Source organism: Crotalus tigris, unplaced genomic scaffold (assembly GCF_016545835.1).
Source record: "Crotalus tigris isolate CLP2741 ecotype Arizona unplaced genomic scaffold, ASM1654583v1 scf7180000024167.7108832, whole genome shotgun sequence".
In the NCBI taxonomy this organism is placed as follows: Eukaryota; Metazoa; Chordata; class Lepidosauria; order Squamata; family Viperidae; genus Crotalus; species Crotalus tigris.
This window is the reverse complement of record NW_024100417.1, coordinates 1,734,184-1,758,989: the sequence shown is the minus strand read 5'-3', so window position 1 is coordinate 1,758,989 and position 24,806 is coordinate 1,734,184. Positions and strand designations below refer to the sequence as shown.

Below are 24,806 nucleotides of genomic sequence, written 5' to 3'. Positions count from 1 at the left end.
CAGCTGCTGAATTTCTTCACTCTTTCCTATAGACAAAGCACTGTTTTGATACTAGTCCTTTGCTCCCTCCTGCATAGTGACCAGTTGCGTTCCCACTTTTTTTTCTTCTTCATCAAGAAAAGCAAAGGAAGGCAGGGAGGAATGGGGGAGAGATTACTAGCACAATGGCTGAAAATTACCACCAAATATATGTCAATTAAGGCTTATGATTGTCCGGAAATGCCATAAATATTGCAGTCACATTTTGCGCTCTCTCTCCCTCTCTCCCTTCTCTCTCCCTCCCTCTGTCCCTTCTCTCTCTCTCTCTCTCTCTCTCTCTCTCTCTCTCCCTCCCTCCCTCCCTCCCTCCCTTCTCTCTCTCTTTCTCTCTCTCTCTCTCTCTCTCACACACACACACACAAACACACACTGCCAAACGACCTACCCATTCCACAGCCTACTTTCCTACTAATTTACCCACTTGTTGACTTTATCTGTACCTGGAAGACACTGATGAGAGCCTGGGGGAAGTTATCAAAGGTGCTGCGTCGTATTTCCGTATCATCAAAGTCAAACCGCCCTCCAAAAAGCTGCATCCCTAGGAGGGCAAAGATGACCATGAAAAGGAAGAGGAGGGTGAGGAGGGAGGCAATGGAGCGCACGGAGTTCAGCAGAGATGCCACCAGGTTGTTCAGCGAGGTCCAATACCTGGAGAAAAAGAGAAGGATTATAAGATTCATTATCATAGTAGAGAAAATTTGGGAATGTATGCAAATCAACCAAGTTATCTAGCAGAGTAAGATGGGAATCTAGAAGAGAAAAAGTTCTAAATCACTGTTCTGATCAACTATAGGTAGTCCTCAACGTACGGCCACAACTGAGCCCAAAATTTCCATTACTAAGAAAGACAATTGTTACGTGAGTTTTGCCCCATTTTACCTTTCTTGCCACAGCTGTTAAGTGAATCACTGCAGTTGTTAAATTAGTAACACGGTCGTTAAGTGGCTTCCCCATTGACTTTGCTTGTCAGAAGGTCCCAAAAAGGGATCACATAATCACGAGACACTGCAACCGTCATAGATACGAGCCAGTTGCCAAGCAGTTGAATTTTGATCATGGGACCACAGGGATGCTGCAACAGTCATAAGTGTGAAAAGCAGTCAAAAGTCGCTTTTTTTCAATGTCGTAACTTCAAACAGTCACTAAATGAATAACACAGGACTACCTGTATTATTACAGCTGGCACTAATAGCTTATTTGTTCATAGAAGAAAGAATTGCAAGTTCTCACAATTGGTGCCTTCACAGCTGAGGATGGCCATCCAAGATTGTAGCTATTTTAACAGAACAGAACGGAATATATTCAGTGTAGCTCCTTGGCACAGTATGTACAGACTATTTTGGTCTGAGTCCTCCTATCACCTCCCTTCCTTCTCATCTAGCCAGGCTTGGAACCTAGTAGAGATGGATGTGGGTATCTGAGGCTACCTGTCATGAGGGGAAGGGGCAAATACCATCAACCAATATCAGTTCAGCCATAACAATAAGCCCCATACTTTGATAGTTTGGAGTGGACTGGATGGCAGAATTAATCACTGTTTTCACACTAGGGATCTTTTAAATTATGTGTCTGTCCCAAATCATAAACACACTTTATCATAAAATAAGAAGTATAAAAATAAAATTAACAACTTAATGACAAATTAAATTCTAACAATGTATTTCATGAACCACAGTAATAATAAAGCAGCAAGTTAATCACAATTAAGTCACTTCTCTCAATATTTATTTTATTAATTTAATCTCCAATGAGGTATGAAGATGCTATAATCTTCTTCTCTAGTCAGGTTGCCCTGAAGAATAAATGCAGCAAATGATATATCGCTGTTCTGACCCTTAGTAATCTCAGCTCTCAGGAAAGTCAGGAAGATACTATTACTAATTTATTTATTTAAAGTAATCTAATCTTTCTTTAAAAAACAATCCAATTTAGCAGCGACCACAGCTGCATCTTGTGGCAATGAATTCCCTAAAATCATTTTTATTGTGTGAAGAACTGTTTTCCCTTGACTCTATTAGATGGATCAATGTGACTCAATTTCTTGGAGTACACAAGTTCCAAAATATAGGTAGGTTTACAGGGCAGGGGCTTAGGGATCAGAATGAATCTCTCTCTGTGTATGTAGCTTCCAGGCATGATGAACACTTTTGACTACGAAGATGCACAAATAAGCTATTTTAGATGTCATATGTATCTTTTCATCATTGCCATGTTGGATCTGACTACACTGTTGAATTTTGTATGCCTGGACAAATCAGAGTTCAGCATATATTTAAGGTGACTTGAGAAGAGAGGAGTAATCTGGACAAGTTTCAATATTAAGGTTATTGAAGCACAACATCAAAGATATTTCTTAGAAAGCATACGTGCTGCTGTTCCTAATTAAAAGTCCAGGTTGTAAGTCTTAAATTGTGTATGTGTGCATACATACACACATACATATCCTTGTTATAATATATTGATCTATTTACTCCAGAAATGCTGCTCTCAGCATTAACTGAGGAATCACAATTTAGTGCGCACACTAAAAGTGCCCTCTAAATGGAAAATACTGTATTGTTGTGCATTCTGGCTTCATATTGAAAAAAAGACTTGTGGGAATAGCCCAAGGAAATAATTTTAGAAATAACTATTATATATGAATGGGATGTTTTTCAACTCTGCTCTGTTTATCACGGAGAGGAAACTCACTTGGTTATCTTGAAGAGTCTTAGCAGTCGAATGCATCGCAAAACAGAGATGCCCAAGGGTGTCATGGAAATGATCTCTACCAGGATTAGCTCCAAGATTCCAGTGCACACCACAAGGCAATCAAAGCGGTTGAAGATAGACATGAAGTACTGACGGAGGCCCAGGGCGTACATCTTCAGAATCATCTCCACCGCAAAGAGGGACAGAAGTACTCGGTTAGCCACATCTGTAAGCAGAAAAGCTTCACTAGTGATGAATGGACAGGATATGTTCTGGCCATCAGGTGTTCCTCAAATGCTGAGGTCCACAGAATCAAAACAAAGTCACAATGGCACTCATAATGATGTGATTGATGCTCTGAATGTTGTCATTTTGGCTGTTTTTGGCCACACTCTGCAGACCCCCACCAGTAATTCTTTGCAGATTGAGGAGAAGAGTTAGAGTCCACTGAAGAGTACTCCCATGCTTCTCATCATGGGTAGACACACATTTAACATTTTTTATCCAAAAGCACAAGAGGATGGAGAAGTAGGAATGAGAAGATTTATGTTAAGATAAAACTGAATGTATTGCAACTGGTGTCAGAATAGCAAATAAATAAAAAGTGCTATGAGAGTATCGTTGCTATGAAATAGATACGAGGCCAGTGCATTGAAAAACAAATAGAATCTCATGAGAAGTTAAAGTTTGAGCAGACAATGTCATAGTCCCCCACTTTTAATCAGAATCTGAAAAATACTGAGAAACTAAATGCCCAGCTCACCTTGGGCATGGGTCAGCCAGTCAGGTTGATCATGATGCTCAGTAGCTATGGAGATAGTATTCAAACCAACAATCAAGATCACTGCCCAATAGAAAAATTTTGACTTAACAATTTCGCGGCATTTTCTGCGAAAAAGACGGTTCCATCGTCGCCAGTGCCGACTAGAAGAGATTTAAAATGAGGATAAGGGCAGTTAAATCTATTTTCCCAAATCAGTCTTTACAATGGAGCCCTATAATGCAAAGCCTTCTGAATCCCACATCTTCTAGGGCAGTGTTTCTCAATATTGGCAATTTTAAGATACGTGGACTTCAACTTCCAGAATTCTTTAGCCAGCATATGCTGTCTGGGGGATTCAGAGAGTTTAAGTTCACATGACTTAAACTCACCAAGGTTGAGAAACACTGCCAGGAGGATCAATTTTTTTTAAGCAGGTGCGCTACTGTGGCACCATATTTCAAATATGTATTATTGTACTTGCCCCCATTATTAACAGGGAACATTAATCCATCCTTCCTACAATGCTATCATCCAAGTATGTTGTATTACAAACTGTATCATTTATTTATTCACCAAAAATATGCAAATTTTCCACAGGAAATGATTTTCCAGAGATTAAGTTAAAGAGTCCTTCAGAATGATTTGAGTTATGTAACACCAAACTACAGGATACGAATTTACTGAGATTTTAATGCCTCTACTTACAAGAAGAGAATCCATTTATTCATGCCTTCAATCTCATATAGACTGTCTGTCTCTGACCCACCGTCATCTGAAGACCTCATTCCTATGAAATTTAAACATAACATATTTGCAGAATTAATTAATAGAGCTATAGATTATTATCACAAAGTTTATTTACAGAAATAGAAATTTATATTAGTGAATATTGAACAGTTCAGCAACTCTGTTGAATATACATACTGATGATTTTTATAATCTACTTATAGCTCTATCATCTATCTATCTATCTATCTATCTATCTATCTATCTATTATTTACATACCTATCTCTATCTATCTATCTATCTATCTATCTATCTATCTATCTATCTATCTATCTATCTATCTATCTATCTATTATTTACATACCTATCTCTATCTATCTATCTATCTATCTATCTATCTATCTATCTATCTATCTATCTATCTATCTATCTATCTAATCTATCAGCGATTATTAAAATCATCACTCTCATGATGATAGCAATAGTTCACCTAAAAGACAAAGATGGATATTTGCAAACATATAACTTAAGCCATGTTTTTCTAATTCACTCTCATATCTTTTTCCAACAAAATATCACCATTCTTGATGCACTATGGTTATGCTGTCTAGTTTGGGACTTTGATCAAGCAGCTTGTTCTGAAAGCTCCTGTAGTTAGAAGCTTCATTGCAGGAAGCTGTGGTCCATAAAACATATACTATAAAGCTATTTCTTTCATTTGATTAGGCAATCCTGCTGAAAAAACATACTACCTTCCCTGCGTGTCCGGTCACTGTCCATGACTTCTGCATGAGTGATCCAATCCATGTAGCCTTTCATATCCTCTTCCAGTTGTTGCTTCTCCCTCAGTTTCTGGAAGGTACCCCTTGATTTAGCTTTCTCACGCTCTTTGGTGAACTCCCTGGAATAAACTCAGATGAGCACGAGCATTGCACAACATATCAGTTAAGCCCGTGAGCAAGTGACACCCTTAGGCAAGTCATTTCATTTTAGATTCAAAACGCATAATGAAAATGTCCCACCTTTTACTTTACTTAATAAAACATCCTTCCCTGTCATGAGGCCCACTTTGAATATTTAAAAAAATAAAGTGTCTTTTTGGGCCATTCATTTAAGCTCAATGCCTCCTGCCCCATCTATTGATTTGGATTGAAAAGACCTTGGGGTAATTTTACCATCTTACAAGTAGAATTTAAAGGAAAAATTTTCTGACAATGGATTTGCTGAGATGTGTAGAAACAACTGTGTCCATCTATTTCTGTTCAAAAATCATTAAGACAAAAAGCTTGTGAAAGATGTGTCAGAAAAGATTGCTTCTGAAAATTGCTCTTATTTCTGAAAATTGCTTACCCACTGAGCACACCCAGGATCAGGTTAAGTATGAAAAAGGATCCAAGTAAGATGAGGCTGACAAAGTAGATCCAAGGCCACTCGTTCCCAATGGCATCATTCACCTAAAACAAAACGGAACAGTAGATACTGTTTTATTAAAATCATCATTATTCCCACCATTGAAAAATCTCCACTAACTTTCTAGGGAAAGTATCTGGGATCCAAATCAAACAAAAGTGACATTTTGTAAATGCCACCTTTATATTTTTATAAATAACTCCTTCTTCCTCCTATTTTTACCACAACAATAAACTTGTGAGGTGAGTTGGACTAGTCCAAAGTCATCCAGCCGGCTTTCATATCTTTAGGTTAGGATTAGAACTCATAGCTTCCTGGTTTCTAGCCTACTAGACCAAACTGATAGCCTAAGGCATCCCCTTACTCCTTCTTGTTCCTATATAATGAATCACTATTGCTAAAGATGAGGGCTAAACTCCTTTTAGGGTCTCTTGCAATATCTACTTCAATAAGTTAGTTCTAGTTTGAGTTACTATTGATTTAAAAGACAATGGAATAAAAGCCTTCAAGATTAACTGTATCATGTATTTTCAGTATCTTGGTACTAGATCCCACTTAAGTAACATCTAGAATTTTATGTGCATTCTGTAGAGATTTGTATCCTGATTAATTAATTTTGTTTTCTTGAAAAGACCAATTTACAGGAATAATGGTATTATTCTACAGTGAGTATGCTCCAGGCACTTTACTATATGTGTGGAGACAAAAGCAAGAGGGTTGGCTCTGCTATGCGTTAGAGGAAGGCAACCACAGAACCTCAGAAAACTGAACTGTGCTGTCATTTTTATTATTAGATTTTTTTTACTGCCAGGAATTATTGTAGCTAAAATATGAAAATAGCTTATGTCCTATGTATGCGCAACTTTTGGTGGAGGTATAATTTACTTCTCAATCCCAAAGTGCAAAGTACAGGGCCATCCAATAACCTCATCCCCACAGCTTCATATTCTATGATTTGCAACATAATCAATGTGGCCTAGACAACTATTATTCATGCTCATCCTACCCAGTAAAGAACTTCAGTCCACCCCTCCATGGAGATACACTGGAAGACAGTCAGCATAGCAAACCCAAAGTTATCAAAGTGAGTGATGCCATGGTTGGGTCCTGCCCATGGGCCCCTGCACTCAGAACCAGGAATAGTACAGGGGCGCCCATGACCTGAGGTAGAACATGGAGCTGGTTTTTCACGTTCCACAGTGGCCAGGATATCTGAGGAAGGAAACAGAAGGCCCAATGTGAGACTCTGTGGAGAATGGCTCGCACCTCTTTGCATCCATACACCTCAACGTGTGTTTAGTCTCTATTTTAATTGAGTTTCAGAGGCAGTAATTTCACACCTATCTTCCTGCAAAGACAGTCAGAATCAGAGGTGTCAGCCCACATATTTCTTATATTTAATTTATTTTGATTACATTAAGCAGAACATTCCATACCCGTCTTATTGTAATAGCAGGTCTTGTGCATTTTGCCCTTGAAGAGTTCCTGGCCCACTATGGCATAGATAATAAGCATGAAGACAACAAGCACAGCGATATGGAATAGTGGCAACATGGCCTTGATAATGGAGTTCAGTACTACTTGCAGACCTAAAACAGGAAGAAAGGGAACAGGTTGTTCAGTGTAGCTTCTGAATTTACAGTTGCTATCATATATTGTTATATGACCCTACTGACAACTTTAAATTTTATGCCCATCTGTAACATGCTCTGGTAACTAATACAAGATGATATACCAAATCTCATAGTGGTGCTATCATCACAGCAACAGATACAACGGATCTGAAGAAAACATCTTAAACCAGTTTCATTTCTATATCATAAGATTTTAATTTTGATTCCCTATATGTTTCTGGAGTAGAGCTCCCATCTTTCACACTCATTGAAACAAATTGAAATAGAACATCTTATAATAATAATAATAAAGTTGGAAGGGACCTTGGAGGTCATCGAGTCCAACCCCCTGCTCAGGCAGGAAACCCTACACTATTTCGGACAGATGGCTGTCCAGTCTCTTCTTAAAAACTTCCAGTGTTGGAGCATTCACCGATTCTGGAGGCAGGTTGTTCCATTGGTTAATTGTTCTAACTGTCAGGAAGTTTCTCCTTAGTTCTAGGTTGCTTCTCTCCTTGATTAGTGTCCACCCGTTGCTTCTTGTCCTGCCCTCAGGCGCTTTGGAGAATAGCTTGATTCCCTCTTCTTTGTGGCAGCCTCTGAGACACTGGAACACTGCTATCATATCCCCCCTCGTCCTTCTCTTCGTTAAACTAGACATACCCAATTCCAGCAACTGTTCGTCATATGTTTTAGCCTCCAGTCCCCTAATCATCTTTGTTGCTCTTCTCTGTACTCTTTCTAGAATCTCAGCATCTTTTTTACATCGTGGTGACCAAGACTGGATGCAGTATTCCAAGTGTGGCCTTACCAAGGCATTGTAAAGTGGTATTAATACTTCACGTGATCTTGATTCTATCCCTCTGTTAATGCAGCCCAGCACTGAGTTGGCTTTTTTGGCAGCTGCAGTACACTGCTGGCTCATATTTAAGTGATTGTCCACTAGGACTCTGAGATCCCTCTCACAGTTACTACTATTGAGCAAGGTACCCCCTATACTATAACTGTACATTTGGTTTTTCTTGCCTAAATGTAGAACCTTACTTTTTTCACCACTGAATTTCATTTTGTTAGATAGTGCCCAGTGTTCAAGTCTGTCCAGGTCCTCCTGTATCTTAAGCCTGTCTTCTGGAGTGTTGGCTATTCCTGCCAGCTTGGTGTCATCCACAAATTTGATGAGTTCCCCATCTATCCCCTCGTCCAAATCGTTGATGAAGATGTTGAAGAGCACTGAGCCTAGACCAGAGCCCTGGGGCACCCAGAATATTCTCCATAATTCAACAGATTTGAATTATAGTGTAAGGTAATATTGTCTGGACTTGGCCACATCATGCAATCTTACGTGATGAATAAGATGCCACTTGCTTATTGGTTTCTTCCTCTGTTACCAACTTTTAAAGCTACTAAGCACGGTCTCCCAGAGATGGGCGGCAAATAAATTCAATCAATCAATATTTCAGAGTCTCACAAGAACCTGTCAACAGGACTAATTCTTAGTTTAGGCTGCAAGGCTGAACTTTTGTTGAATTGAGCAGTATGTGTGAATACAATAAGAAAATAAGCACAGTTTGAACACTATCTCCTTTGGGCTACATCTATTTGCCTCCTAATTTTCAGAAATAAGTTCAACTGACAACATATTTATATTAATATATTATTTCTCAGTTGATCTATGAATGAAATGACTCATGGGAATTGTGTCCTTTCACCACTGTTTCGGCTTCCTACAGCCACCCAATTATTAAGCACCTAGGACAGTGATGGCGAACCTTTTAGAGACCGAGTGCCCAAACTGCAACCCAAAACCCACCTATGCATTGTCAGGTGCCGGGTGGATGTGGCCCATTGGGTGGGCGTGGCTATGGTGGTAACGGCAAACTGGTTGGGACTAAAAAGTTCAACCAATCAATTCCAACTTTGCAAGATCTTTTTTTTCCCGTGAGAAGTTGAAATTGACTGATTGATTGAACCTTTTTTTTTTTTTGCACACGGTGGTGGAGGCCTAAAGCGAAAAGGTTTTATAAAACTCAGCTGAAGGCCTAGGACTGGGGCAACGGCACGCGTGCCCACAGATAGGGCTCTGAGTGCCGCCTCTGGCACCCGTGCCATAAGTTTGCCACCACTGACCTAGGATATTTTACTCACTTGGTATCCCTGACACCAGACGTAATGGCCGCAGCACTCGAAATGCCCTCAAAGCTTTGACGTCAAAACCACCTTGCCCGCTAAGAAGTGCACTCTCCATCAAACTGATTCTCTCCAAGATCACTGTGAAGACCCTTCAGAAGAAATGGAGAGTGAAAAAATAGGTGGGACTAATGTAGAAGTCACCAGAGGAAGCTAAAGCATTAAAAGTTGGTCTATACCTGGGGTAGGCAACCTTTGCTCTTTTATGACTCGTGGACTTCAATTCCCAGAATTCCTGAGCCAGCACAGCTGGCTCAGAAATTCTGGGAGTTGAAGTCCACGAGTCACAGAAGAGCCAAGGTTGCCTACCCCTGGTCTATATGGATGAAAGATTTTCCTCCAGTAGAAGCAATAGAATTTTGCTTTTATTTTTTTCTCTGAGAAACTGTAGCTCCTTAATGAGGTTATTCTACATCGTGTCACACGGGTTAGCAGATCTTGTCCAACCAAAGGTCATTTTGATGAAGTGGCAAAAATGGCATTCATTTGCATGGTAGAAAAGTGCATTGCAAAAAATATATAGTTTGCTCTCTGTACCGTGTGGGTACTTTAATATATTTTTTGTTTGATAGTGGCTTTATAGGAAAAAAAGTAGCAGAGTCAGCTTTTTATTGTTTGTGTCCTGGAGTAAGCTAAATGACTGGTGCAGAAAATGACCACCTGTATCCATCTTAGTAGAATATCGATAAGAGACTGAATATAGAATGTATATTCTGGATAAAAGTTCTTTTTTGCTTTGAGTCGGAGAAAAATGCTGGTTTGGGATGATTTTGTACTGCAGCTTCCATCATCAATGAATAGGGAGAGTGACTGTTCTCCAGTGACAGCCAGAACACCCAAATTGGGAATCACTTAGTGGAAAAAAGGAGTTCCCATAGGACTCAGCTGACCCACAAAGGCTGTACATTTCTGCTACATGATTCACTTGGTGTTAGATTGCTCTCTTGCTCAGATTCAACATTGACTAAACAGGAGAATAAGCAACTTGCTATTCCTGTTTGTATGTATGTATTTATAGATAAGGAGGTCAATCTTTATTATGATCCTTGATATCTGTACATACAGTGGTGGGATTCAGACAGTTTGCACCACTTCAGCAGAACTGGTAGCTAATTTTTTTGTTGCCCAAGCCCAGAATGGACTTCCGGAAGCAGCATTCACACAGAGAACTGATTGTTCACACAAACACACGCGCACGCACACACACACACACACGGGTGCCGGATGCGTCATGCCGAAACCGCACCCACCCCATTGCCGGCAATGGGGAAAAAGTCGTGATACGTCGCAACACATCAAGTGACATTGCGAGTTTGACACCCCTGACTTACAGTGTACTATGCAAATTTTCCCAAAATAAACACCATTTAAACAATTTTAGCGTACTTGGTTTTCCTTCCACCACAGAGAGAGTTGAATAAAATGACTTTGTTTACCCCAAAAAGACTATCGTAAAATCCAGCACATTCCAGCCATTTCGGAGGTAAGCATCTGCATGGAATAGAAACCCATAGGCAATTATCTTTAGCATTGCCTCAATGGCAAATACTATCAGGAAGAAATATTCTAGCTTCTCCTGCAAGATACAGAAAAAAAAGGGGAAAGATGTACAATGTTAGTAATATATGTTATAGTTTCATTTAGGTTGCTTGCATACCATGCTACTTGAAAAAAAATCTCTTTATTTCTTTACAAGTGACCATCAGTCATTTTTTTGACCTTTAAAAGACATAAGCTTTGTGGCCTTACAAACAGAAACTTAGAAAACGTAGAAAAAGACCTAGTGGTCCATGGAGTCTGTCCTTTGAGGGGGTTTTTGTTGTTGTTTGCTTTCTTTCTAATTTATTTATTTATTATGGTTCATCGCACAGTCAGCCAGATGTTCAGACTGGCATTTTGATTGCCCATCAAGTTCTTCCCAAGGACCTAGGATAGGCAGATGTTATATGGTGTTACAGATATCGACACAATTATTATTTATCATTTTTATGTTTTATTTTATAGTTCGATTTTATTTCTTAATTTTTGTCAGATGATGGATATGTGTTTATCCCAACCATGTTTAAACTCAGTTACTGATGAATGACCCACTATCTCCACTGGAAGTTGATTCCAAGCTTCCACTACTCTTTCTCTGAAGTAATTCATTCTAACATAACTTCTGAACTCCTCTCCTGTTGGTTTGAGGTTATGCCCCCATGTTCTTGATTTTTGCTTAATATTGAAAATACTGCCTTCTAGAACCTTATATAAATCCTTAGTATATTTAAAGGGTTCAATCATGTCAGCCCTTTCTCTTTTGTTGTCCAGGCTGTACGTATTCAGTTCTTCCAATCTCTCCAGATATATTTTGTTCCTCAGACCTTGCACTATTTCTGTTGCCTGTCTGTGGACTCTTATCAATACCCTTTTTAAGTGAGATCTCCAGAATTGGGCACAATATTCCAAATGTCCAAGTTCTTTGCCTGGGCCAGTTTACACATTACTTTCTATCTCCCTCATAAGAATCTAAACCAACCCCAAATTTTAGCCAGAGCACCTGTGCTGTATTTGGTATATATAAAATGTATTAATGTTCTGCTGCTGAAATCCTAATTCCTCATACTTTTTATTTAAATTATAGCACATGTGAACTGTTAAGATTGAATACAGTACACTGAATATAGCTCCAGACCCTTCTTTGGTTTCATCTGTGAATCTGTCCTTTATATATGCCATAGTATTATTCTATTGCTATTACACAATGGCAAACATTTCTTTTTTAATACATTGGAAAATACATTGCCAGTTTAGCTTTCCCCTATGGAAAACAATTGCAAATGCTAGTATTTATTATTAGCAGCTATTTGCAAATCAACAAAGACCGTGTTTGGAAATCATATTTGAATAAGCTGAATGTCAAGTTTTTGTATTCCTCTTTGCTTCCATTTCTGTCATCCAACACTGACAAATTTTGTTTATTATAGTTAAGATAACACAATATAAGAATGAAACAATAAATAGCAATTAGCAGAAAGCGAAAGAAAAACACTTTAATAATCATATTGGAGAATGATGGTTTAATATGACTTAAGAACATAGCAAAGGCATCTTGTATTACTTTACAGATTACTAGTTTTATTATAGCTTATGCTTTTAATAAGAACTAATATGTATTGTTTATTTAATGATCTAGCAAATAATATAACGTGGTATTAATTTACATTTACTCATACAGAAGTGCTCTGGTTGCATATAAGTATGACAATCATAAACATACAATAAATGTCTATAGTATGTTCTTACAACTTAAATCATGACATCATGATTTTACAGCAACCTTATATTATAGCTAAATAAAAAGTGTAAAATACTTTCTGATCCGCCTAGAGCCCGTCAAACTGGCTAATGTAAAACCAAATCTATTTTCAACCCCTCAGTGCTGCCAGTGACTCTTACAGCTTCTTACAGCTGCAATTCCCAATCAGTCTACAAACCCATATACAGTGGGGCAAAAAAGTATTTAGTCAGCCACCAATTGTGCATGTTCTCCCACTTACAAAGATGAGAGAGGCCTGTAATTGTCATCATAGGTAGACCTCAACTATGAGAGACAAAATGAGAAAACAAATCCAGACAATCGCATTGTCTGATTTGGAAAGAATTTATTTGCAAATTATGGTAGAAAATAAGTATGTGGTCACCTACAAACAAGCAAGATTTCTGGCTCTCACAGACCTGTAATTTCTTCTTTAAAAGGCTCCTCTGTCCTCCACTCATTACCTGTATTAATGGCACCTGTTTGAACTTGTTATCAGTATAAAAGACACCTGTCCACAACCTCAAACAGTCACACTCCAAACTCCACTATGGTGAAGACCAAAGAGCTGTCGAAGGACACCAGAAACAAAATTGTAGACCTGCACCAGGCTGGGAAGACTGAATCTGCAATAGGCAAGCAGCTTGGTGTGAAGAAATCAACTGTGGGAGCAATAATTAGAAAATGGAAGACATACAAGACCACTGATAATCTCCCTCGATCTGGGGCTCCACGCAAGATCTCACCCCATGGGGTCAACATGATCACAAGAACGGTGAGCAAAAATCCCAGAACCACATGGGGGGACCTAGTGAATGACCTGCAGAGAGTTGGGACCAACGTAACAAAGGCAACCATCAGTAACACACTACGCCGCCAGGGACTCAGATCCTGCAGTGCCAGACGTGTCCCCCTGCTTAAGCCAGTACATGTCTGGGCCCGTCTGAAGTTTGCTAGAGAGCATTTGGATGATCCAGAAGAGGATTGGGAGAATGTCATATGGTCAGATGAAACCAAAGTAGAACTGTTTGGTAGAAACACAACTCGTCGTGTTTGGAGGAAAGAGAATGCTGAGTTGCATCCAAAGAACACCATACCTACTGTGAAGCATGGGGGTGGCAACATCATGCTTTGGGACTGTTTCTCTGCAAAGGGACCAGGACGACTGATCCATGTACAGGAAAGAATGAATGGGGCCATGTATCGTGAGATTTTGAATGCAAACCTCCTTCCATCAGCAAGGGCATTGAAGATGAAACATGGCTGGGTCTTTCAGCATGACAATGATCCCAAACACACCGCCCGGGCAACGAAGGAGTGGCTTCGTAAGAAGCATTTCAAGGTCCTGGAGTGGTCTAGCCAGTCTCCAGATCTCAACCCCATAGAAAACCTTTGGAGGGAGTTGAAAGTCCATGTTGCCCAGCGACAGCCCCAAAACATCACTGGTCTAGAGGAGATCTGCATGGAGGAATGGGCCAACATACCAACAACAGTGTGTGCCAACCTTGTGAAGACTTACAGAAAACGTTTGACCTCTGTCATTGCCAACAAAGGATATATAGCAAAGTATTGAGATGAACTTTTGATATTGACCACATACTTATTTTCCACTATAATTTGCAAATAAATTCTTTCCAAATCAGACAATGTGATTGTCTGGATTTGTTTTCTCATTTTGTCTCTCATAGTTGAGGTCTACCTATGATGACAATTACAGGCCTCTCTCATCTTTTTAAGTGGGAGAACTTGCACAATTGGTGGCTGACTAAATACTTTTTTGCCCCACTGTACACATTTAGGATTTTCAGAATCTTTTTCAGGATTAGGTTAGGCAAGTTTCAGCTTGAAATTGAAGCTGACACTGATTATATCTGCCTGTCCCACTAGATCCAGAAGAGACGGCACAGATTCCATCAGCTAGAGCGCTATGTTTGGCTGGTTCTAGGTGGGCAGGCCTTTCTGCTGTTGCATCCATTATGGAATATCTTCCCCTCTTGAAGTGAGGTTGGTTTTATCATTTTTCGCATTCTGAAGGTCCCTCAAGACCTGGTTGTGCCATCAGCCCTGGGGACTTCAGGGTACTGGTGAATTATTGAGATGGCGCTGTTATTATTAACAATCATTTGCCCAATAATTCATCTTTTTAGCTTCATTGTTATAGCTAGCACTGTTTTTAATGATAATAATAAAAATAGTGTTTGCTGTTTGGTATTTAGTATTTACTAGTTTTGTTGCACTCTTTCTGAAGTCACTTGTTTTGGGTGGCTGTATAAATTTGACAATAAATATAAACGTAAAAAGGTTAGTAAACTAATTTCTGGGGGGGGGAGATCTGCTAAACAGTCAATCAATCATACAGTAGTTTTGGCTACTCAACAGTTTGAATTAAGGGCAGAGAAGATGTTTGCCATCTCCAATCATCTCCTAAGTGACTGTTACCAGAATTGTAACAGAGAAGAAAGTAGACACAATCTGGCAATAATTAGGGAGAGTTAAGGATGAGATAGTGATTCCCCCCCCCCCCGATATTTCCTTTTCCAAATAAGGAAGTGTTTTTTTTCAAGGTTTGTGATGGCTCCTTAGCTGCTAGACCCTCTGAGTCAACATTTCCAGGGACTTCATGGAACCTAATTTGACTTTCTCAGCTGAGTTGGTGGGCAGATCTTGAATAAGTCCCCTGTGCTTTAATAGCTTGCATAGCATTGCTGGTCAGTAGTGCACACTCTGCTCATCTCTTTCCTATTTCAATATTTCTAAAAAATCAAGTGAGTGCTTCCAGATGCAAATATCGTTTCTTCCTAAAAAGTGCTAAGTCCTCATAATGCTAAATTATAAGTGATGGATTAACAGACCACGAGCCAGCAATTACAGTACCGAGTTACAGTTCTGGTTTAGTATGATTTATGTCACTATGTTTCTTTTCTTTTTTTCCTCTGAGATGAAGGTGATGATGGATCATCACTAATAGTTCCTGTCTAACGTTTTATTGTAGTAAATCTTCCATTGTTTTTGCCATTACAATGTGACAATATAATAGCCTGAATTTGGATCCTTGCATACTTTCTACCCTCCTGTTTTTTCACTGCATCCTTTCTTATACCCATTCCAAATGTTTTGGATGCTCATTATAATATTCTAATACATGTCTTCCAGAGCTCTGTCACAATATACATGCTGATATCTGAAGCAAAACCTACAATAGCTGGCCTCATGGACACACCTCGTATAGATTAGTGTATGGAGGGGATGCTCCAAGGGAGAAGCATTTAGAGGTAATCTCTAGACATGCTATGTGCATTTTTTTTCCTTTCTCAAAATCATGTATGAGCAAGAGTCCACCTCAAATATCTGGAGGCATCATCCTTCCATACAAAGACAGTATTCTGTATGGCACAGAAGATTAAGCACCACTACTCATTTTTAACAAAAGGCATATTTTAATTCTAAGGAGAGTGAGTGATAAGTTTGACATGTAGTTTTCAGCATGACAAGCAAATGTAAGACTCCCACTCATTAAATCCCCCAAATTAAATCTCTCCATCTGGTAGAATTGAACAAGGTTTCTCTTTTTCAATCTACATTTACAGGTAACTCTCCCCTCTCTGCATATACCTAGGGGAAAATGTTATTTCTATACTGAACGGGAAAGATGAAAAGATAAGCAGAGAAAAAAAACACAGAACGCATTTCCAAATGGAAAAGGTTACCCCATTTTGCAATTACAAAAAACCTATATGCAAGCAGTTATATAAAGCATCTGCACACCTGCTCCCAAATGCTAGTGAACAAGGGAAGGATGGAATCAAGGGTCAATGAACACTACTACAGATAATAAAACCACCATTACTCTTCCTCCTCCAAAGCTATACAAGAATGGACAAGGCATTTTTACTCCTAAGTCAAAAAAAAAAATAAAGAGAGAAAAAAAATAAAACATCTTTTATGCATGCCCTCTCTGTCACTAATTTGCACACCAACACAGAAACTCATACATGGCAATCACATTGTTCCTCAGGAAACCACTGTTCCTAGCTATTATGAAACATTAAGAAATAAACACAAAAATTCTTTAGAAAGCCCCCAAACTTTCCTTTGTTTTTACACACACAGTTCAAACATCAACATTTGAACCTGTTTCCTTCTCTCCAGAGAAAAGACAGTATCAGTCTATTTTGTCCTGTCGCAAAGAATGATCTGTTCTCCAGCACACTTTAGGCAGTGTTTTTCAGCCTCAGCAAGATGTGTGGACTTCCACTCCCAGAATTCTCCAGCTAGCATGCTCTGAATAGGTAAACAGTGGCAAAAAAAAGTAAGTAAAAGAAATCAGAGTGACTTACGAGTCTGGTATTTACTTTGTTGGTATCATCTTCAGGCATGGGCAGGTAGATAGCCAGTGCAATACAGTTGGCAAAGATAGTTAATAGAATGATGGTCTCAAAGGGCCTAAAGATGCTTGTTAAGGAACATGGGATTAGATTTTATAGCTTGTGGCAAAGACTGTAATAATAGGAATAACAGTAAATAATAGAAACAATAATGATACATTAGTCCATTCTCCACATCCCATGCTTATCACTTAAGTCAGCCATTCTTGCTGAGGATTCTGGGAACTACACTTCTAATATTTGGATGAAAGAATGTGTACAAAAGTCTACTCTGGCATGCATGTTAGAACTATGTTAATTGATAACAAACACTAATTAATGAAGATTTATAGACTGAGCAAAAAGACACACAAAGAAGACAGTAGGTCTATAGCAATATTCTCTGTTGAATGCTATGGTATAAAACTCTTCTCTTTTTCCGTATTTAGATAAAAAGTAAAGACTTACTTGAATTGAACTCAACTACTGGTGACTTCATGGAGACAACCATATAGATTCCTTGGCAACTTTAGAGAAATCAGTCACCATTGATTTCACCCAGGATGTTTTTGGAACTTCCCAGTCTGGTCTACAGCTAGGAGATTTTTAGTGATCCCCTATCCAAATTATAATCCTGTTTTACCCTGCTTAGCTTTGCAAGGGATTATCCAATTAAGAACTGCCTGTTGCTGTGGCTTTTGTTTTAAACTATCTTTAAATTAAATTATGCCTAATTTATTGTAAAAATAATACTGTGGAAAGAGTGCCCTAGTTAACACTCAGAGGTGTGATGATTCTTGGCTACACTGGAACACAACTTTAGTCTGGCAACACTTTGAAAGGTTACTTTCCTGGCTGGGGCAAAAGCATCTCTAATGTATGATAAAACATTTTCTGATTGTGACATAGTTTATTATCTGCAGGCATGTGAGGTTCTTTGAAATGCATATAATGTAACTTGATGCACAAGGCTTCCTCCAATTCTCTCTGACTCTCATATACATTTCACTGTCCCCTTTTCTGTTCGTCATGAGAGAACTCTTGGCTTTGGGGGTGATAAATGTGCTTTCTCACCACATCAAAGAGGTTAACAACACATTCCTACCCTATAGACTCAGCATGATGCATAGACTGGGTATATAATAAGGACACATGGTAAATAGTGAAATGAATCCAACCATATATGAAATGGTGACTGATAGGGCTTCAGTGCATTCTCAAATGTGAGTCTAAATTTGCTTAATACAATAGCTGTTGTCACATTTATAATATGTGGTGATTGTTTTCCACCAGTGTTCTGACTATGACCCCAAACAATCTCAGCCAGCAAGGTTATGACTGATAGACTCATAGTTAAGCTTCAGATTCCAACTAGATAAAAATGATGTTAAAAACATTAAATAACATAATAAACATGTATTTTCCCCCTCACAATTCTTCCATTTAAAATGACTCTACATGGTTGCTTTTTGATATATATAAAAAAGATTTCACTATTTAATTCTAGGCTGCTCTTGGTGTCATTGGGTTTTTGTACCTATGAAGAAAGAAAAGAGAAATTCTGAGAAACTAAGATATAGCAATTTGTGGTGTTGCCATGCAGGCAACTAATATCCAAGAGAAATGTCAAAAAAGTAATATCACTCAGAAACAGAACTTATGTCCAACCAATTTAGTTTCAAAACTCCAGATGGCTACTATTTAAAAGTTAAACTCTCCTTTTTTCTACAATTGAGAAATAATCAAATGAAAAAACTCTGATGTGTGTATGTGTGTATATATATTTATATACACACAAACATATAGGTATATATGTGTATTTTGTGTGTGTACACATATACATATACATACACATCATCATTTTAGCCACTGTCTATCCACTGCAGGATGAAGGCCTCTTCCGCATGTTTCCAACCAACACAGTCCTGAGCTTTCTTTTGCCAATTGGGCCCGCAATACTTGCTGATGTGTACATACACATACACATATATGAATTAAGGGAGACCACAAGGGAATCCCAGGCCCATTGGTGTTGGCTAGAAATCTTGCAAGACTGTGCTAGAAAACCACTGCTGTAGAGTTTTCATGAAATTACATGGATGGGTTCATGCAGTCACCAGGAGCTCAATTCAAGGAACTTTTTACTATAAGTAATATAAAATATTATATTTTCCCCAATAAAAATATTAGGTGTCAGTAGCAAAACAGACTGAGAAAGAATAAGCAATTGGCCTTTCAAGGATAAGAAAATAATTTATGTTCTAGTGAACCCTGAAAATGCTGATTAAATAAAAACAAACAATGGCAAGGAAAGGAATTGATTGACGAAAAAAATAAGAAAGGAAGAAGGAGGGAATAAGCATCAGAAGGCCATTGCCACAAATGGATGGATAGATCAACATATAGAACATAAATTATTGTTCTGTTCTGAGATTTTCTGATTTATCATTACCAAGTTCAATACCATAAATAAACAAGGAAAATCAAACACAAATTGAAAAAACAAAGGTCAGAAATAGCATTTGCATTAGCCCAGGGAAGAAGGAATTGTTCAGTTACATAAGAAATAAATAGTTAATAGGAAGAAAGCTTATAAAACACGAACACTAAAATTATTTCCATGTTATATTTAATACATACATACATACATATATATGTCCTTAATAACATTAAAAATGCGAATCCTGGGCAAACACATATCAATAAAATATAGAAAAAACGAACACCAGGATAAAAATAAAACAAACCTTTTAATACAAACAAGTTTGTAAGTAAAAGAGTTACCAAGCTTTCATCGGCCCGACTGCCAACGTCATCACCTAGCATTCCAACCCTGATGACGTTGGCAGTCGGGCCGATGAAAGCTTGGTAACTCTTTTACTTACAAACTTGTTTGTATTAAACCGGTTTGTTTTGTTTTTATCCTGGTGTTTGTTTTTTCTATATTTTATTGATATATATATATATATATATATATATATATATACAAATACATATGTACACATATATGTACACACAGACACAGACACAGACACACATATATATTCAATTTAAAAGTACTTCATTTATAAACTGGAGTCCCTCTCCAAAAATTCATACATTCAGAATTCCTGTGACCAAAGCCAAAGGAATTGGGGTGTACCTTCCTTTAAAAGAGGTAATATTGTACCCCCCAAATGAGCTCTAAGATTAGATTCTACATTCAGTGCAAAGAAGAATGAAGAATAGGCACTATATCCAAATGGCTAAATTAGGAGAAGAGATGTGTTAGAGTAATTAGTAAAATGATGGACAGTGAAAGCACCAAGCAGCTGTGATAAAGAGAGAAATGGAGGCATATATGGTTGGGGTGTGTGTGTGTGTGTGTGTGTGTGTGTGTGTGTGTGTGTGATGCACTCATACTTTAAGACAGTGCTCCAGACAAGGCATTTATCAGGCTACTGTCTTGCCTTTTCAAGGTTTATAATATTTGCATCTGCTCTTCTGGTTAATCCTAAAGAAAAACATCACTGCCTTCCATTTAGAATTCCCTGGATTATGATTGTTTAACCTTTTATGTTTCCACAGAAATATAATGCTACAGGCAAAAAGAATATTTGCTGAGCTGCTGAATTATTTCAAAGATCTTGCATTAGTACTGCTACTTTCTTTTGGTTATGTCCCGAAATTTCTGCCAACAGTCTTCAAATCAAGATATGCAGTAGGATCAGTTGATCGACATTACAGGTAGTCCTCGACTTACTACAGTTCATTTAGTGACCGTTCAAAGTTACAATGATACTGAAAAAAATGACACGATCATTTTTCACTCTTATGTGCATTGCAGCATCCTCATGGTTACATGATCAAAATTCAGATGCTTGGCAACTGGCTCATATTTATGACAGTTGCAGTGTTGTCCCAGAGTCATGCAATCATCCTTTAAGACCTTCTGACAAACAAGATCAATGGGGAAGCCAGATTCACTTAACAACCGTGTTACTAATTTAACAACTGCAGTTATTCACTTAACAGCTCGGGCAAGGAAGGTCGTAAAATGGGGCAAAACTCATTTAGCAAGTGTCTCACTTAGCAAAAGAAATGTTGGGCTTGGTTGTGGTCGTATGTTGAGGACTACCTGTACTTTTAAAGCACTTACATAACCCTCTTGAACTCCTTGAAGCATTTCAAATTCATCAAGCAGAGATAGGCAATCTTGTGCCCAGTGTATACTGGCTGCGTATACCTCATTTAGGACTAGCTACATTCTCTCCTTCACTTTTCAGTAAGTTGTAGAACAAAGTACCACTTTACTTCCAGCATCATCTTTATTTCCCAGGTTGTTGTAGAGCTCCATATTGGCTCGTATAGCATTATTAGAAAAAAGGAAGGTAAACTGGGAAATAGCATTTCCTGGAGGGCTAGAATTAAGGACACAGACAAATCTCATCAAAATATCTTCCAATAAATAGATGGCATTTTATAACTGACAGCCAATTTGTGAATGCCTAAAAGTTTCCCCTCTAAAATCCCAGATGCTGTCATAATTCCAGATCTATCCAGCAAGTCCCAAATCCAAAAAGGCTCTTTAGCTATGAAAATAATAATTATAAACTTGGACTTATTGTTTTATCAATACCTAGCAAGAAGTAAATTTTGGATGGCCATATGTATGACTCTAAATGTGAAGTGTCTCATTTCATTTTTTCCTTATGTATTCCTATCTATAAATATTATTTTACAAATAGCATTAGCCCAATGAGTCTTGGCATATTTAAACTGATACAGAAGTTGTTATCAAATCTGTTTATCATGGCATCCATCTGTTGTCACTCTCTAGGCATTAGAAGAATCATTATTTGAAATATGACAGATTCACACATTACACTAAATCAAGGGTAGGAAACATCTGAGTGACAGGGGCGCAAGAGGCCATTATGGTGCTACTAGAAGGATAGGACTGAGGTTTTGGGGTTTTTTTCCCACTTGGTTCCAGGAGTTGGGGAACTAGGGTAGAAATCAGGAAGGAAGGAAGGAATGTGTAATATGGACAAGGAATGTGCTACTTTGTTTATTTATTTCCTGCTTTTATTATTTTGATAACTCAAGGGAACTAATATACCTAATACTCCTTTCTTTTTCTATTTTCCCCATGACAACAACTCTATGAAGTGAATTGGGTTGAAAGAAAGTGACTGATCCAAAGTCAGTCAACTGGTTTCATGCCTAGAGTGGCACTATAATTCACAATCTCCTGCTTTTTAAGCTGGTGCCTTAATCATTTTACCAAACTGGCTCTCTAGTTCTCATTCCCAGTTGCATTCTAAAAGTTGAAGCTAATTTGCCAATAATGTGCTAATATCTGTTTCCTATAGACTCATTTTCTGCAGTTTTCCAGGTGATGAAATTTTTACTGTTGGTTATCCATAGCTGAGCCAAGATTTATGTATTTCTTTGAGAGAAGAACTGAACAATTCCCCACTTTCCCACCACCCCACATGGTCTCACTGAGAATTAGTTGCTTCAGCATTCAGATTACGAGAGAATTTAAAGTCTGTTTGTTCTGCCACATGTTTTTATCCAAATATAGATAGGGAAAGGATAAAAGTTCATTTCTTTCTTTTGTCAATCCATTAAGTAATACAGGTAATCTTCGACTTACAACCACAACTGAACCCAAAATTTCTGTTGGTAAGTGAGACATTTGTTAAGTGTGTTTTGTCCCATTTTAAGACCTTTCTTGCCACAGTTATTAAGTGAATCACTGCACTTACCGTATTAAAAGTTACATGTTAAGTGAATCTGGCTTCCTCGTTGATTTTAATTGTCAGGTTGCAAATGATCCTGGAATGTTGCAATTGTCATAAATATGAGTCAGTTGCCAAGTATCTGAATTTTGATCACAGGATCATGGGGATGCTCATAAGGGTGAGAAATGGTTATAAGTCACTTTTTTCACTGCTGTTGTAACTACGAACGGTCACTAAACAAACTGTTGTACATCAAAGATTACCTGTATTAATATTTGCCCTATTTCATTTGTTTCATTGAAATAGCTTACTGAATGTACACCATATTCTGTGACTCATGCCGGTTTGACTATTTTTCTGATTGTTAATCTGTTTTAACATTCAGATTACAACTATGATGTTCAACTCTAGGAAGACTATCTCATCCAAATTTCTGCCCATATACCTTATTCTTCTAACTTTAGTCTAAATACATTTCATATAATATGTCTGTACAAATCCATCTCATCCAGATTATAATCCAACACAAAGAGTAGGAGAGAATAAGAAACTGTATAAAAAGAATGCTTTCTCCATTCAACAAACACTAGGATAAAATAACTCATGCAAGCAAATGAATCAAATTGAACAGAAATTTTTAAAAAGACATTGTATAATGATCAATTAGATTTTGAATTAGAACAAAACTATCCTGCAACCTTAGATGGAAAAAAATGTTGATGCTTTTGTAAGGAACCTTCCTGCTTAAGATTCTCTGATCCTGGTTATTATATCCTCTCAGTTATAAAATCAGTTGAGGAGGGACAGAGAGCTATTTCTGAACTCAGCGTAATTCAGTGGAGGAGCCAGACAAATTAACCATCTCGACTGCATTCAGGTCTTCTATTTCAAAATCAGCATTTATGACTGCTTTAGAGAAATGAGAAGTTACAACATCAGTAAATACATGTTATTATAGCAAGGTCAACATAAATGCTTTTCTCTTGAGTTTTTCCCTGTTTGTTGGTGCCTTTCTTAAAAGAGACAAAGACCAACACCTAGTCTGACTCCATCCCTGCATTTCTAGAGGACATCAGCAGAATTTCCTCCATAGATCATGGTCACAAAAGAATTGCATTGTTAAGCAATATTTCTCAACTTTTCCTCTTTGCCTTTGCTTCCTCCAAGTTTCAGTTGTTTATACCTGGTTGCTGGGTCCCTGGCCAAGCACACATCATTCCAGAAGCTACCCCCACATTTTACCCCCAAAGGATACTTCCATTCCACAATGGCAATGCAAGCCTTCCGCACTGGGTTCTGGAGGGTGAGGCATAGCAGAGAGCGGGCAGGCCTGGGGGGAAGTTCCAGAGCAGTTTTCTTAGCCTTTTCCTTCTGCTGCTTCTTCTTTTGGCTATCCTCTTGGGCAGATGTGGGCTCCATAATAACTCTCCTTCTTGCCTCCTTGAACCAGACTTGCCTTGTCCCTTCTGCCTCTTCTTTGCCCCACAGCTAGGCCCCCTTCCCCAGCCCCAGGGAAGCTCAAGCCCCCTCTGAATCTCTTGCTTCAGTTGACCCAATCTTCTCAGTGTAGTATAGGGCTGCGGGGCTGGCAGTTGCCCTCCCCCAGACACAAGTACACCAAGCATGAGTTTATAATTAGCCATCAGCCTGGCTCCCAGGGCTGTCAGATTTCCTGAGACAGCAAAAGGGCCTCAGCAGCTGTTCCTTCTTCATACTCGATGCATTGGCATTTTTGAGCTACCAATCCAGGTCAGAGGAAAGGAGGTGGGCTTCTCCATCAATCTTAAAGTCAAACAGTTTAAATTCATATTAATTCATAAATTTGGCCCTTCCCATCATCTTTTATTTTTAAGAATACACTAAACAAATAGCCTGAAATAATCTCTGCCTAAAAAGCCATACCCATAGGGAGCCAAGCAGATTCATAATGAATACAACTTTCCCCAGAAACATCATAACTCACGCCTATTATGATAGATTCTGAG

At 38.4% G+C, this 24,806-nt stretch overlaps 1 protein-coding gene across 3 annotated transcripts in view; it reads right to left on the bottom strand.

The window, feature by feature from the left end:
• CACNA1S (calcium voltage-gated channel subunit alpha1 S) overlaps positions 1 to 24,385 on the bottom strand; it is a 71,658-nt gene extending 47,273 nt beyond the window's left edge. For 2 of the 3 annotated variants that reach the window (XM_039323254.1, XM_039323253.1), the window contains exons 1-12: positions 24,077 to 24,240; positions 17,066 to 17,171; positions 10,867 to 11,006; positions 9,389 to 9,522; positions 7,067 to 7,219; positions 6,637 to 6,842; positions 5,571 to 5,674; positions 4,973 to 5,121; positions 4,199 to 4,280; positions 3,494 to 3,654; positions 2,731 to 2,956; positions 480 to 687 (exon numbers count right to left, since the gene is read on the bottom strand). In XM_039323254.1, coding sequence (XP_039179188.1) covers positions 480 to 687; positions 2,731 to 2,956; positions 3,494 to 3,654; positions 4,199 to 4,280; positions 4,973 to 5,121; positions 5,571 to 5,674; positions 6,637 to 6,842; positions 7,067 to 7,219; positions 9,389 to 9,522; positions 10,867 to 11,006; positions 17,066 to 17,171; positions 24,077 to 24,240 — 1,833 coding nt within the window. Of the gene's footprint in view, positions 1 to 479; positions 688 to 2,730; positions 2,957 to 3,493; positions 3,655 to 4,198; positions 4,281 to 4,972; positions 5,122 to 5,570; positions 5,675 to 6,636; positions 6,843 to 7,066; positions 7,220 to 9,388; positions 9,523 to 10,866; positions 11,007 to 17,065; positions 17,172 to 24,076 lie in introns of all 3 variants that reach the window. The other variant, XM_039323252.1, reaches the window with a different exon arrangement.
• Between the last annotated feature and the right edge of the window lie 421 nt (positions 24,386 to 24,806).